This window comes from Quercus lobata, chromosome 5 (genome assembly GCF_001633185.2).
Source record: "Quercus lobata isolate SW786 chromosome 5, ValleyOak3.0 Primary Assembly, whole genome shotgun sequence".
Classification (NCBI taxonomy): domain Eukaryota; kingdom Viridiplantae; phylum Streptophyta; class Magnoliopsida; order Fagales; family Fagaceae; genus Quercus; species Quercus lobata.
In genome coordinates, this window is record NC_044908.1 from 65,105,906 (window position 1) to 65,120,016 (window position 14,111).

General features: G+C 32.6%; 2 protein-coding genes across 4 annotated transcripts; one reads left to right on the forward strand and one right to left on the reverse strand.

Moving 5' to 3' along the window:
• Window positions 1-540: 540 nt before the first annotated feature.
• Window positions 541-6,245, reverse strand: LOC115992133 (probable ribose-5-phosphate isomerase 4, chloroplastic). 3 transcript variants are annotated; one of them, XM_031116207.1, is made up of 9 exons: window positions 5,936-6,245; window positions 4,633-4,760; window positions 3,997-4,066; window positions 3,521-3,565; window positions 3,182-3,277; window positions 3,045-3,101; window positions 2,465-2,582; window positions 2,301-2,367; window positions 541-836 (listed from the first exon to the last, which is right to left on the reverse strand). In XM_031116207.1, exons 1-9 carry the CDS (start codon window positions 6,134-6,136, stop codon window positions 758-760), a joined length of 861 nt encoding a protein of 286 aa, XP_030972067.1. In that variant the 5' UTR covers window positions 6,137-6,245; the 3' UTR covers window positions 541-757. The 3 variants fall into 3 exon arrangements, with proteins under 3 accessions (XP_030972067.1, XP_030972066.1, XP_030972068.1); XM_031116206.1 differs by having other exon boundaries at window positions 3,495-3,599; window positions 5,936-6,242; XM_031116208.1 differs by lacking the exon at window positions 541-836 and having other exon boundaries at window positions 2,295-2,383; window positions 3,495-3,599.
• A 4,975-nt stretch (window positions 6,246-11,220) lies between these two features.
• On the forward strand, window positions 11,221-13,866 carry LOC115990955 (TMV resistance protein N-like). The gene is made up of 2 exons (XM_031114721.1): window positions 11,221-11,278; window positions 13,154-13,866. The coding sequence occupies exons 1-2, from the start codon at window positions 11,221-11,223 to the stop codon at window positions 13,864-13,866; spliced, it is 771 nt and encodes a 256-aa protein (XP_030970581.1).
• Window positions 13,867-14,111: the final 245 nt, after the last annotated feature.

The window sequence follows — 14,111 nt, forward strand, 5'->3', positions numbered from 1 at the left end:
GTGATTGAAGCCTTCCAAATTGAATATTTTTTCTTTTAATATATTCAATTTTGTGACACAGCAAAAATTGCCAAGTATCTAGGTAGTTTTTATATATAATAATTTTGCAATATCAAGCTCCATTTTGAACCCCATATCGACCCGTTATCAAAACTTTTAAAGAGATCTTCATCTTCTTCGATGTGAAACTTCACTAGTCTCAATCAGACAGTTGGATTTTTGGTCCCCTTTCAATTAAGACTTGCTCAATCTTAGTCAAAATATTATGGTTTGCAAATTTGGATGTGGGCTTGTGGAATTTGATTTTTTTTGTGCTTTTTTTTTTTTTTTTGGCTCAATCAAATCTTTTCAAACTCATCAACAGTTCGGAGCAACCTTTGTACTCTTAAGGCGAAGTACTAAAAGGTTGAATTTTTCCATATGCTTTGTGTGCTTGTTGGGCAGGCTGGTTTATCTTTTAGTGCTTTGTTTGTTTGAATGTTGGATATTGCTTGAAACTTGGGTGAATATTTTGTCCTATGACACCGTACACCACAACGGTAATGTCAAAATGGAGAAAGATACTCATTCATTTTTCATACAAATAGTATTATAGACTTAAAGCATAAGAAAATTTAGGGCTGGAATTCTTTGACTTTCTTACAGGCCAACATATAAAATCTTTGAAGACATCAAATCAATAGGGCTGAACTCCTTTTCAGTACCGTTGGAGGTGACTGGTGAGGACCACATTTGTCTTCTTTTCAGGCTATCACAATCAAAGTGCCTCCATTGCATTCCTTGGCAGACTATCAACAATTTGCAGCCCATCTTCTGAAGCAATCACTGCTGTGCACCTGTAGTTCAAAGATAAATGGAAGAGAAATTATTATGTTAAACCAAATTTTTTTAAAGAAATAATCAATAGTTTATGCTAATGTATATCCTGTACAATTACAAACTACGCGGAGAGTTCAAGAAGAAAAGAAAACAAAAAAGAAAAAGGATGTTGACATATGTGAGTGGCAATTAGTCCCAAAATTAGTCTATTTTCAGTTAACTCTACTCGCCTCCACTCTTCCCCTATTCCTTCGCAATCCAAATAGGCCATTAGAGTTGTTTAGCAGATTTTTGTGACAATTCCGTATTTTAACTTTTCCAATTTTTTATAAAAGCGTTTCATTGGTATGAGTGCTGTGATGAAATTTGGTCACCATGATCTTAACAGGATGACTTTTTTCTTTTTCTCATTTGCTATACTATTGTTTGTTTCATTAAAATTCCATGCTGAAGATAAATCACTAGAATAGCCATGCTATATTTCTCCATAGGTGTCTTTAGTTACTGAAATCAGTCAGATGTCTCTCCATGTCTTATAATTATCTCAAGAAGTATAGGAAATTTGACAAAATAGGATTTGATCAAGCTTCTAATATAATAAAAAAGAAAGGGGGAATCAGAAAAATCATGCCACTTTTTTTATAGAGTTATAGGCAAATATTGGATCATAAAGGAACATCTTAATCTCTTCAACAAATTATTAAGCCAGGTAAAGCATATAAGGTTAGGAAATTTGAGAAGCTTGAACTAGATATTCAGAAATTATGCACATACTAATATAGATAAAGCTTTGAAAAATGAACTCTCAAGTGGACACAATTCATACCATTAAGAAAAAAAAACCATGTCATGCCATGCCAAGAGATATTAAATATTACTGATCTAATCTTGTAGATTACACAAATATGACTTATAAATAATATTGTGATATACATTCAAAATGATTTATCATGATTATTTTGTTAGCAAAGCTATGATGATTGTTTTTCAGTATGGAACTTTACAATTACAAAATTAAGCAGTATCACGCCTGCTAGCTATCAGCCTAAAGAATACACTGACATGCATTTACGAACTTCTTTACAGGCACGCACATACTTTAACTAGTTAACAGGAAAAACTTCAAGTTCCTTGTTCAAAAAACTGTCCTGTGTCATGGCAATAACACTTGATTGCTTACAGTAGTTATCTAACTATTTTCAGTTTTTATGTTATACCATAAATTCTATTCATTGCAACATGTACAATCATATTTCAAAAGATCACTACAACCTCATGTCATAAAGAAGGCATAGGTTCTTAGACAACATAAGTTGAAGCATATCATGTGTACCACAATCCATCCAGAATCTAACATTTGTTTTGCAAAATATCATGATGTATTAATTCTTCAATGTGTGTGTGCATACTGTACATGTGTCGACATGTATTTGATTTGTGTGGAAACAAAGAAGAGTTTAAAAGGGAACAAGAAGACTAACGGGAACTTGTTTATGACTCCATGGTCTACAACCCCATCGACTTTATCAAGGCTTTCAGCTACTTCAGCTGCATTTAAAATTCACTTAAAAAAATAGAGATTATCTAGAATGAAGAAACATGGATGAATAAATTAAGTTTGAACCATCATAAATGTAAAACCCACCAAGGCTTAGAATTGGAGATGTAAATATGAGATCAAGAACATTATGTCCTTCTTTAGTGACTAATGGGTTAATACCCCCTAGTGGATCTGCTTGCCCTATAGATGGTCTCCTCCATACCTGCAATTACAAAGCAAACCCAAAAAAATAATTTATAATTTTAATAGGAAAGATTTCATTCCATCAACTACTTCCTCCTTGTCTCCTAAACATAATGAACATTTCAAAGGTTTACTACATTGGAAGCCAAGTAACTATTGTCTGTCATGGTTTCTTCCATAGAAAAGACAACCCTTTAAAAAACTAAGTTAGTCTGCCTGTCACAAATTGTTTGAGGAAGCAACTAGCAATCTCTATGGACCACATTTCCTGTATGTAAGCCAACTGTTTATCGAAGTATGGTCAAGTGCAAGTCAATGTCACTGCTGCAAACCAATGAGATTTTAGGGGCTCCAACGCCATATGTTACAAGTTGAATAGGAGAAGAAAATTTTATAATTTCCAATGTTTCATTAGAGAAAATTATATTCAATTTCATGATATGTATGTATGCATCAATTTAGTAACACAATTTAAGCATACCTCAGCATCACCTAAAAACAGGTCATCGATCTTTTCAGCAATTTCCATCCAGTTGAGCTGAAACATGGTTTCAAATGTCTTATTCTGATCATTATCGCTTTGTATGTTTGAAACCAATAATGTGTATAACTTCTTACAGATTGAACTAAAACTGGAACAGCTCCATCTAGACCACCTTTATACTGGCTTTCTGTGATCATGAATGTAAGCTTGTTGGCTGCATTTAGTACAGACTGAAAGGACGGGAAAAAAATGAAAAGGGAAATTTATCAGTAAGTATCTTGAAAAAAGAACTAACCAGGAAACATGAATCCATGTGAACTCAAAATTTTCAGAGAGAGAACATTATACTTTACATAAATAACTTAAATGGTTTCTAAAAATTTCCCATGCTAAAGCACAAGTTGGAGAGCCCCATTGAAACAGGAAACATAACAGTATTGTGCTCACCTTCTCTTGGAGTATTGACTCCTCACCTTGTAATCTCCGGCGCCCAATGACAGCAACAAGTGTTCCTTCTTCTATAATATCAGCATCATCAAATGCAAAATCAATCTACAAAATATCAAGTTATAAGTGATAACTTACTAAGTCTTAAATTTTAAAGATATCATAATTATCATGCACTCAGACACATGCAGTGACATTGGTCAAGGAAACTTCTCATAAATCTCTGAAACTAGTAAGCAAAGTTTCAAAAGAATGGAATCTCACTTGCACTTCTCACAAGAATTTTAACTCCTTTATGAACTTGTCATGTGTCAATCTGTGTGTTAATTTTTTTTTAAAGAATTATACCTAAAAAAGAGGAAAGACAATTGAAAAATCTTCTGGTCCACTGCAGTATTTGCTTTGGCAAAATTCGCTAGGATATGTCTACACAACGTGTATGTTCAAGCTATCATGCAAGATAATACTCACAAAACATAATAAAAAGGAAACTTGTGCACACTTGAGAACAATCTTGGTACTGATTTAATGGAATTCCTGCCTTTGCAGCTTCACTTGCACTTCCAACGGACCTAAAGAAGAAGAAGAAGAAGAAGAAGATATATGTGATAACAGAAACTGAAAAGAAGTAAACACTTTGCTCAAGGCCAAGACAAGAAGGAAATAAACATACAAACATTATACAACCTAGCTGAGAGCATAGAAATGAACCAAGGCAAAGTAGAATAGAAACGAAGCATCTTTTCTTTGAGCCATCAAGAATGAAGTTCTGCTCCAAAAATAAATGCTGGGGGAATGAATAGAATCATTTAGTGCACTGCATGGTTTTTATCTCATTCTGGCTGCAAATAATGGAGCAGCTTGTGGATGAATTAAGTTGTTTTATTTGCACCATTCAATGAATCACAGATCAAATAGATCACAACACAATTAGCTGCAGAGGAAACTTGGACCATCCAATATAATTACAACAGGACAGTCACCATAGGCAGCATAAGAACTTATTTTAGCAGACAGAATAAATCAAAAGAGAAATGCTGCATATAAAGGGAAAAATGGAGAAATTATGTTATAATTTTTAATTACATTTCTGATCAAGTATTACCATAACCAATGACATCGAAAAGATCAAACTTACGTAGGTACCCCTACTATATCTTTTAAAGCACCAGCGCGAAGTTGCCGACCCATATATTGTATGGCCATACCAGAAGCACAACCAGACCCCAGCCCAATAACCATGCCGCTTCTTATGTATCTATCCACCTAGAATACACATCAGAGTCACAAACCAATTTCACTTGAATTAATTCTTACATATCAGCAATCACGAATGGAAGAAACACAGACAGAGGTGCACCCCCCCCCCCCCCAGGTAATTTGCACTGGATAGGAGAAAAAATGTCAATTTTCCAAACACTTAAATGCAAACTTGCAATCCTATTTCTTCCATCTCCTACTCTTTGATACATTTGGCTTCTTTTTCATATTGCTTGTGAACCCATATACCATAATTCCACTAGATATGACTCAAATAACAAAAGATGACCACCAATTTTCACTTAAATCATGTGCAGTAAAATCAGAAAGAGCAATGTTCAAGCCGCATTTCAGGAATTCAAACACATTTATGACAAATTTGTTAGAATATTGATGAAGTGAATAAATTAGTCATTTTCCCATTGTCTTAGGATTTTGGAACAAGTGGGAATTTATTGAAAATCATAAAAATGGCACCAGAAAAACCATCATCTACATTTTTCTCTTCTAAAATCAAGCCACATAAACCCTCTCTATTATGATACACAATTTTCCTACTTTCTTCCACAACAAGACATTTAGTTCACAATGCTCACTCTTAGTTATCTGCGTGTAGTTTATAGGACTTTTAGGCTGTTAATAGACTGAAAATTCACAAAAGCACAACATTGACCATATATTCTAGAACAGTAAACTTTTGTTAGGGTATTAGGTACGGTTTCTTAAGTTCCTGAATTAAATTCAACCACGTGGTTACAAAGTATCATTTAGTTGTCTTTGAAAAAAATAACACTATTTTTGTTGCATAGGTCAATACAACTATACAAGTATACAACCATGAAATTAAACTCAATTGAGGTAGAATAGCACATAAGAAACTCTACAGTTTTGCCCTTTTGTTAATATTAAAATTGATAAGTTACACACACCCAATAGGTTTGGTGGCGTCATTTGAGCTATCTAGAGCTAATTCTCAATAACACTACATAATATTAATGAGAAAATTGATGAGAACAAGTAAAGGAACTAATTATTTACGTGAGGTTGGAGTTTATTTGGAATGGTAAATAACGAAACCCAATAAAATCAAATTTCCATATATTCTTTATCTTCTTCTACATTTTGATACTGAGACAGAACGATGAAAGGGGTTTTGGGTTTGAATGGGGAATCAGACATACAGTGTGATGGGCTGCAAGGAGGAGAGTAGAGGCATCAGCGAGACTCGAACGAGTAACTTTGAGTAGAGAATTGTTCTTATCTCTTCTTCTTCTTCTTCTTCTGCCAATGCCATCAAATTCAAAAGCTGAGGGAAAATGCAAAAGCTTTAGGGAAGTTGATGATGATGATGATGATGCTGATGATGAAAGTAGTGATGCCATTCCTCCCAACCAGGACTATCCTTTCAGTGTTTACGTATGTAGTAGCCTTTGTTTGTACTAACGGATAAGGAACATGTTTTTCTTTTGGTCGTGGATTATGGCACTACTGGATAAGGGTTTTTTTTTTTTTTTTTTTTTTTTTAATTTTTTTTATTATTAAGGTAAGAAAGAGACGAAGGGACGACCAGAGTGACTCTGTTATTTGGGGCCAAAATGGCCAAATGACCATAAAATTCTAACTATATAGTTAGTAGTTCTAGTTTCTAAACTATATTTTTTACTAGCATTTCGAGTCTAAGAGACTCGATTTAGGGTCTATAAATCGAGTTTTTGGGACTCGATTTTTATGAGTTGTTCACGTCTGATGTGGCATTTTTTCCACATGGCATCTACATGGAAATCAAGTCTCTAAGACTCGATTTCTAACCCAAAAATAATTATTATTACTTACCCAAAATGCAAAAAAAAAAAAAAAAAAAAAAAAACGCAGAAAGAAACAGAAGAAGAAGAAATGGAGATGCAGCTCAAGCCAAAATCTAATAGAGATGCAACTGCGACCAGACCGCGCAGACCCTGGCCGCAGCTGGTCGCCACGCGACCCAGGTTACAGCGCGACCCAAGTGGCAACCCACCTAGGTCGCCGCACGACCCAAGTCGCAGCCGACCCAGGCCGCGCGCTACCCCTGTTTCTGTCTCTGGGTTTTTTTTTTTTTTTTTCTTTCTTCTCTGATGAACAAATATTTTCTATTTCTTTTGCTGTTGTCATTGCGGTTTTGTTTGTTTTTTATTTTAGATGTAAATCGAGTCTTAGAGACTCGATTTCCATGTAAATGCCACGTGGAAAAAGTGCCACATCAGTCGTGAACAACCCATAAAAATCGAGTTCCAAAAACTCGATTTATAGCCCCTAAATCAAGTATCTTAGACTCGAAATGCTAGTAAAAAATATAGTTTAGAAACTAGAACTACTAACTATATAGTTAGGATTTTATGGCCATTTTGGCCGTTATTTGGTCATTATTATAGGAGCATTCTACCCATTTAGTTTGTTCTGCAAGTGGACGAGTCATAGCTGTTATTTTATTCTCTGGACGTTATTATAGTAGCATTCTACCCATTTAATCTAGTTCTATAAGTGGTGAGTTAGAGTATCTCCAATGGCTTCTTTAAAGTCAATTTTAGAACATCAACACCCTAAAAACCCACTCCAACAGCTTCTCTATCTCTATTTTTTAGAGTAAAGTTGCTACAATGCTTCTTTATAAGTAGAGAACACTGTAGCTTTTACTATTCATCTTTCAAATGTTTTTTTTTTATTATAATAATCAGGTATTGAATAAAAAAATGTTGGAAGATGTATAGATGTTAAAAAAAGAATAAAGAATAAATAAAGAATTAATGAAGAAATAATATTTAAATGAGATAGAGATCTGTTGGAAAGTATATTTGAAAAAGTAGGTAGTTAAAAAATAAAAATCAATCTTCATTTTCTAAACAGTACAAAAATTTGAAGAATCTGCTGGAGATGAGCTGTTATCCAAATCCCACTAGAGCTCTAGTGGGCATTGAGGTGAAGGCATATGATTTTTCTTTTAAGTTCTTTCCATTATAGAATTTGAACTTAAAACCTCAAAGGCTATTTGGTAGACTTGTTTAAACACATATTTTCAGTTTTTAAACAATATTACACGCATTTTTACATATTTTTTTACCTACATATATTTTCACACATATTTTCAAACAACAAAACACATGTACCAAACACTCCCTCAATCTCCCAAACCATTTTACAGTAAGCTCATACCCATATATATATTTGAGGAAATTAGAACATCCGCCAAACCCAATGATTATTACTAGTTTTTAGTTTTTTTCCCCAATCTTGAATAAGATTGTTTCATTTTTCCTTCTATCAAAAAAATAAAATAAAATATAAAATAAAAAAGTACCTTCGCTAGGCTGGGTTGGGCCGGAGCCTAATAACTTTTTTCTGGTATTGGGCTAACACTATCCAGCTCAAGATCAAATCGGCCTAAGCCAAGTTGATCCAGTACTTCGTAGTTCGTTTTACTGTACCGTGAGTTAGCTAACCTAACACACTTTGGGTTCACTAAAATAACATAAGAGCCCAATAAGGGAAATGAACCCAATAAAAACACTTTACATTGGCTTCCCTGTATATTAGCCAAAATGCCATTTAGCTACCATGCTTCCCACAAAAAATAGATAACATTGTAACTTTTCCAAATAAATATTTTATTCATTTTATGAAAAGTGAATGTGAGTGTTTTGGAAAGTAGTAGAAAAGTGAATGTTTTGAAAAATGAATGAAATAATTTAAAATGAATAAAGAAAGAGTAATTAAATGAAATCGAGTTAGATTTTTTTTTTCAGCCAAAAAGAAATGAAATAGAATTTAGAGTAAAGAATGACATCGATATTCTACCGGTACTGGGTTGAACACACAAGAAAAAAGAATAACATAGAGGAAGATAAAACATAAAATGATAAAAGTGAAGATAAAGAAGAAAAGAAATTCAAAAGTGAGAAGGGTAAAATCGAAGAGTCAGAGACTAGAAACTGTGTGGATGAGAAAATATGAAATAAAAGGGAAATGAAGTGGCAGTATGAAACTGAAATGCCAAAATAGAGGCAAAGAAAGAAGTTGCGGTAGGTGGAGATATTTAATTATGAAGTGTCATGTTTCACTTTCCATTGGTTGATAGACTTTTTAATTTTTTTTTTTTCATTCAATGTATGTTGTCTTTATTGTGCCACATTGTTTGCATGCAATACAAGTTGTATTTAACTATTTATCCCATTTAAATATATAAACATTAGTCATTGGTATTTTTTTTTCTTTTTAAAAATACAAAATTAGCAATTTAGCATTTCATTTCATAAATTTATATATAGTTATAAATAACCAAATAATTATATATTATATGAAAAATACATTTAATTGGATTATTTTAGTCAATTTTTCTATTTTCACTAATTAAAAATATTTATTATAATTTAAATAATTATTAAATTAATTATGATGTCATCACAGTTCGACCTCGGTTTGATCTCAGTCTGACCTCTAAAACGTTGAACATCTTCCTTTAATGGTTCGTTAAACGATCCGAGTTTAAAAACCATGATCATTTGAAAATTGAGATGTTTTGGTTATGTTCAAAATAGAATGATTGTATCGGTTAAAAATAGTAAAAAATATATATGTCTATCAAAAAAAAATAGATAGTATAACTTTGGATATAATAGAATAACAGAAAAGAATTCATGTAACTAACCTAACTAATCTATTGAGAATTTATAACTGACCTTAAAAATAATAAATAAATAAATAAATAAAAACATTGAAATTAAGGGTCTATTTAGAATCCGAATATTTTGTTGAAACTGAAAACTTTTTGCTAAAAGTATTGTAAATAAAGGTAAACGTTATCTGAAATAGTACAGTGTGACCCATTAATAATATTAAAAAGTATAGTGATGTCCATGAATAATACCAAAAATAAGCTGAATAGTAAAATAAACTGGCAAAAATAATTTTTGTCAAACACACACAAATGTTGATTGTTTCTTCTTCATTATTTTTTTTCTCCTTTTTTTTTTTTTAATTTTTAATTTTTTTTGTTGTTGTTACTTGATATTGAATCATTGATATTGATATTGATATTTCCGCGTTTAGTGGGACAAATGAAATTGCTCATAGAATAAAGACCACGTTGTCAGAAAACAAGAAGCCATCACACTCTTAAGTCTTAAGTCTTATTAATCTCATAATTGAAAACGCGTGGCTGTTAGTTCGAAGGATTGCATATTGAAAATACTGTTTCTCCTCTAGACAAGACAATTGACCATCTATTGTAGCGTGTGCAGTCCGTGCTTGAGTCTTCTCAAAGCGTTCCCTTTCTTTCCTAAATATTATTATTATTTTTCCATTTTACTTGCGCGTTTCTCAGTCAAATTCCCATAATTTCTTAAAATTCCTCTCTGCCTCACATTGAAATCCATCTCTCCTCCTCTTCTTCTTCTTATATACCTCTATGAAAGTATGATGTCTTTTTGAATTTTAGAGGTGAAGATATTCAATACGGTTTTACAAGTCATTTCTATCAAACTTTATGTGATAAGGGTTTTAATACATTCATTGATAGTAATCTTCAGAAAGGAGAAGAAATTTCAACAGAACTTCTCAAAACCATTGAAATGTCAATAATTTCGATTATTGTATTTTCTAAAAACTACGCATCTTCTACATGGTGTTTAAATGAACTTGTCAAGATTCTTGAGTGTAGAAATTATAGCCAATTAGTTAAACCGATTTTTATAAAGTGAATCCATCAGAAATATGTAAGCAAGAGGGAAAGTTCAAATTAGCGCTAGCTAATCATGAAGAAAAATTCAAGGATAACTTGGAGAAGGTTCAAAGGTGGAGGAAAGCTCTAACTAAGGCTACTGATCTGTCTGGACTGATTTACAAGGATAGGTATGTGTCTAACAACTATTCTTATGTGCTTTTGTTAGTATTAAACCTTTAATGCCTTTGTTCTGACCACTAAATATTAAATTATAAAAGTTTGTTGGTTTGTTTTTGTTTTTTAATTATTATAATTTTTTTTTCTTATCTTCTACTACACATGGCAGGTAGTTAACCTACAAAGGTCAATATAATAAATAGTAGTGTAGGGGCAAAGGCCCAAGATCATACAATGGGCTTTGGGTCCTGTATGGAAAATTCGATCACGTCTGAGGAGAAGGCGTGGGTGCCAAAAGGGCTCTCGACCCAATTCTTGTGGGCCTGAAGATGTTTAAAAGGCAGTCCGAGGAGAAATGTCTCCTCGGACGTACCAAATATGGTTCAAACATGCACTTTGCCTGTTAGAAGGATCCACCCCAACAAGCATTAGTAACAGGGATGAGTCCCACAAGCCCGTAAGAAGGAAGAAAGCGAAGGATGCCAAGGGTGAGGCTGCAACTACCACATTAAATGCATGGCAGCTACTTTTCTGGCCGCATTAATGTGGAGAAGACTTGTGAACAGTGTTGCCTTGGCTACCACAACTCACAGAAAAATGGGGAGGATGTCTGATGGGATAGGCACTCAAGTGAAGGTCCAGATGATCAACAAATGTAAGGCCCTGATAACTTCAAGAGGGCTATATAAGAGAGGGGAGTCCCCATGAAGAGGGGGACGGAGAAAAAAGGACCTTAGAACAGAAGAACAGTGTTAGAACCATAGCCTTTGAGTAGGGACCGATATACACCCTCCATGTCTCCTCGGACTGAATATCTAATGGACATGAAGGGAATTTTCTTACTTTCAATTATTGCATGGCCCAATTTTAGCTAATATACACTTCGTTAAGGCCTAGTTTTGTAGCCCACTCTATATAAATTCATTGTTTCGGGCTCCTTGGACCAAAACCCCATACTTGTTAGGCCTGGGCCCTGAATCGTGACCCTACAAGTAGAATTTAATATAAAATAATGTTACCAATTAATTAATTTTTATTATGTCATTTTTAGAATGACAAAACTTAAGTATAGTGTCTTAGGTGCAATATATTATGTTTCTCTAATTGAATTCAAACACGTAGTTGAATTTAATTTAATTGTCCTTAAAAATGATAATACAAATTGTACTTTATTGGTCAATGCAACCAGGGTTTAAATTTAATTAAGTATCCTAATGTACTATATTTAAGTCTTATCTTTTTTAGAAAAGCTTTTCACAAAATTTCTTAGGCCTCATTTGTTTTGTTGTAAAATATTTTTCTAATTTATAGGCACTTGGGGCAGGTGAAAATCTTGATCAAATCAAAATCTTTTTTCATTAACCATGGAAAATACCCTCTTTGAGGTTGAAAATTTTGTATGCCTCTAAAGTAAAACTTAAGAAAACATAAACCTCCAAAATGATACAAATATACCAAAATCTTCAAAATGCAATTGAACCTTTAAAATGACTAGAACACCCTTGAAACCTCCAAAAGAACAAATGCACCCATAAAACCACTAATATAATCAAAATATCCTCAACGCCTCTAAAATGCCTCTTAAATTTTGAAAAAAAAAAAAAAAACCCTCAAAATATCTAAAATGACAAATATACTCCCAAAAACCTCTAGAATGACTAGAATACACCAAAAATATTTAACATGATAGAAATATATCTAAAACCACCAAGTGACAAAAGTACCCTTGAAAAACCACCAAAATGAATAAAATATTTCTTGAAACCTCCAAAATGACCACGATATGCCTCAAAACTTTAATAAAATCATTCCAAACTTTTAAAAGTTGCACAAAAACAACATCTAAGAGTTTGTAATCATGCATATGAATGTATAAGCTTAATTAACAATTTTTATTAATTGTTTTAGCACTCTTTTTTGTTGCAGTCTTATTTTTTTGTGCTCATTAGTGTAATTTTTAATAATTTTATTTTGATTGTGTTTACTTATTAACTAGAGTGAAGTTGTTCTACATTAATATTTGAAGTAGCTAATTAAAGTTGCTATTTAATATTATATAAAAATAAAGAAAAATATGTGATCTTTTATTTAAGCCAAATGCTAGAAAAGCATTTTCAAGAACACAAGCTAATATTGGAAAATAAACTATATTCCTTGGAAATCTTTTTTTAATTGAAACATTTTGCACTAGTTACCGTCTTATGCCAAAACTCTCATGTCGTTCAATTATTAGAAGTGGGTTTCCAATCAATTTGTTTCCTTACCCAAGGGGACTTTCCATACAACTATTTGCTAAAAGACTATAACTAATTTCCTAGAGAAAAAAGGAAAGAGAAAATAAGGAAGGACCTAAAATTAAAGATAGTTCTCAAATCTTTAAATTACATGCATTTTGCTTTCATTAAGCATGCACAAAATTGGACATCTTGAATTTTTTTTGAAAGAGAAATATATCCTGAATTTAGTTCATTTTCATATTTATATTTTCAGTTGTTCCAACTTATTATATGTTCCTTATATTTTGTGATAGGCAGTTGCACTGAATATGAATTTCAATTCATCCAAAGAATTATTAAAGAGATTTCAAGTACCAAACCAAATCGTATGCAGTTATTTGTTACAAAATACCCAATTGGAATAGATTCTCATGTTGAGGCTATAGAATTGCTTTTTGATATGAATACATATGAAGTTCACATGCTAGGCATTTGTGGCCTTGGGGGAGTAGGCAAGACTACAATCACAAAAGCTATTTATAACAGAATTATTGATCGTTTTGAAGGAAGTTGCTTTCTAGAGAACGTTAGAGAAAAGTCAGGGACAAATGACTGCATAATCCAACAACAAGAGAGGCTTCTTTCTAAGATCTTAGGGAATAGATATTTGAAGGTGGACAGTGTACTCGAAGGAATCAATATGATCAAGAAAACACTTTGTCGAACAAGAATTCTTTTAGTTCTTGATGATGTTGATGAATTGAAAGAGATAGAAAATTTTCTTGGAGAATGTAATTGGCTTTCTTTGGGAAGTAGAGTCATTATAACAACAAGAGACAAACATCTAATAACCGCACTTGGTAAAGATCATCCAATTTATGAGGTTAAGGAACTGAATCAAAGTGAAGCTCTTGAACTCTTCAGTTTGCATGCCTTCCAAACAGATAAACTTGAGAAGGAGTATTCGAAACTTGCTGAGCAAATTATAAATTATGCCAATGGCCTTCCATTGGCTCTAAAAAAATAGGTTTTGATTTGTGTGGCAAAAGTGCATTAGAAAATTATAAAAACATTCCTCACAAAAAAATACAAGAAACACTCAAAATTAGTTATGATGGACTAGAAAAAACCGAAAAGGATATTTTTCTCTATATCGCATGTTTCTTCAAGGGATTCTCCAAGGATTTTGTTGTAAATATATTAGATGCTTGTAATTTATATCCAGATTATGGTATTAAAAAACTTATTAATAAGCATCTCCTAACTATTGAT

Coding starts and splice junctions, on each gene's coding strand:
- LOC115992133 (XM_031116206.1), bottom strand. CDS start 6,136: ATGGCATCACTACTTTCATCATCAGCATCATCATCATCATCATCAACT. Junction 4,761..5,935: donor TCCTTGCAGCCCATCACACT/GTATGTCTGATT, acceptor TGTGTATTCTAG/GTGGATAGATACATAAGAAG. Junction 3,102..3,181: donor TTCCAGTTTTAGTTCAATCT/GTAAGAAGTTAT, acceptor ACCATGTTTCAG/CTCAACTGGATGGAAATTGC.
- LOC115990955 (XM_031114721.1), top strand. CDS start 11,221: ATGGGGAGGATGTCTGATGGGATAGGCACTCAAGTGAAGGTCCAGATG. Junction 11,279..13,153: donor GGTCCAGATGATCAACAAAT/GTAAGGCCCTGA, acceptor ATTTTGTGATAG/GCAGTTGCACTGAATATGAA.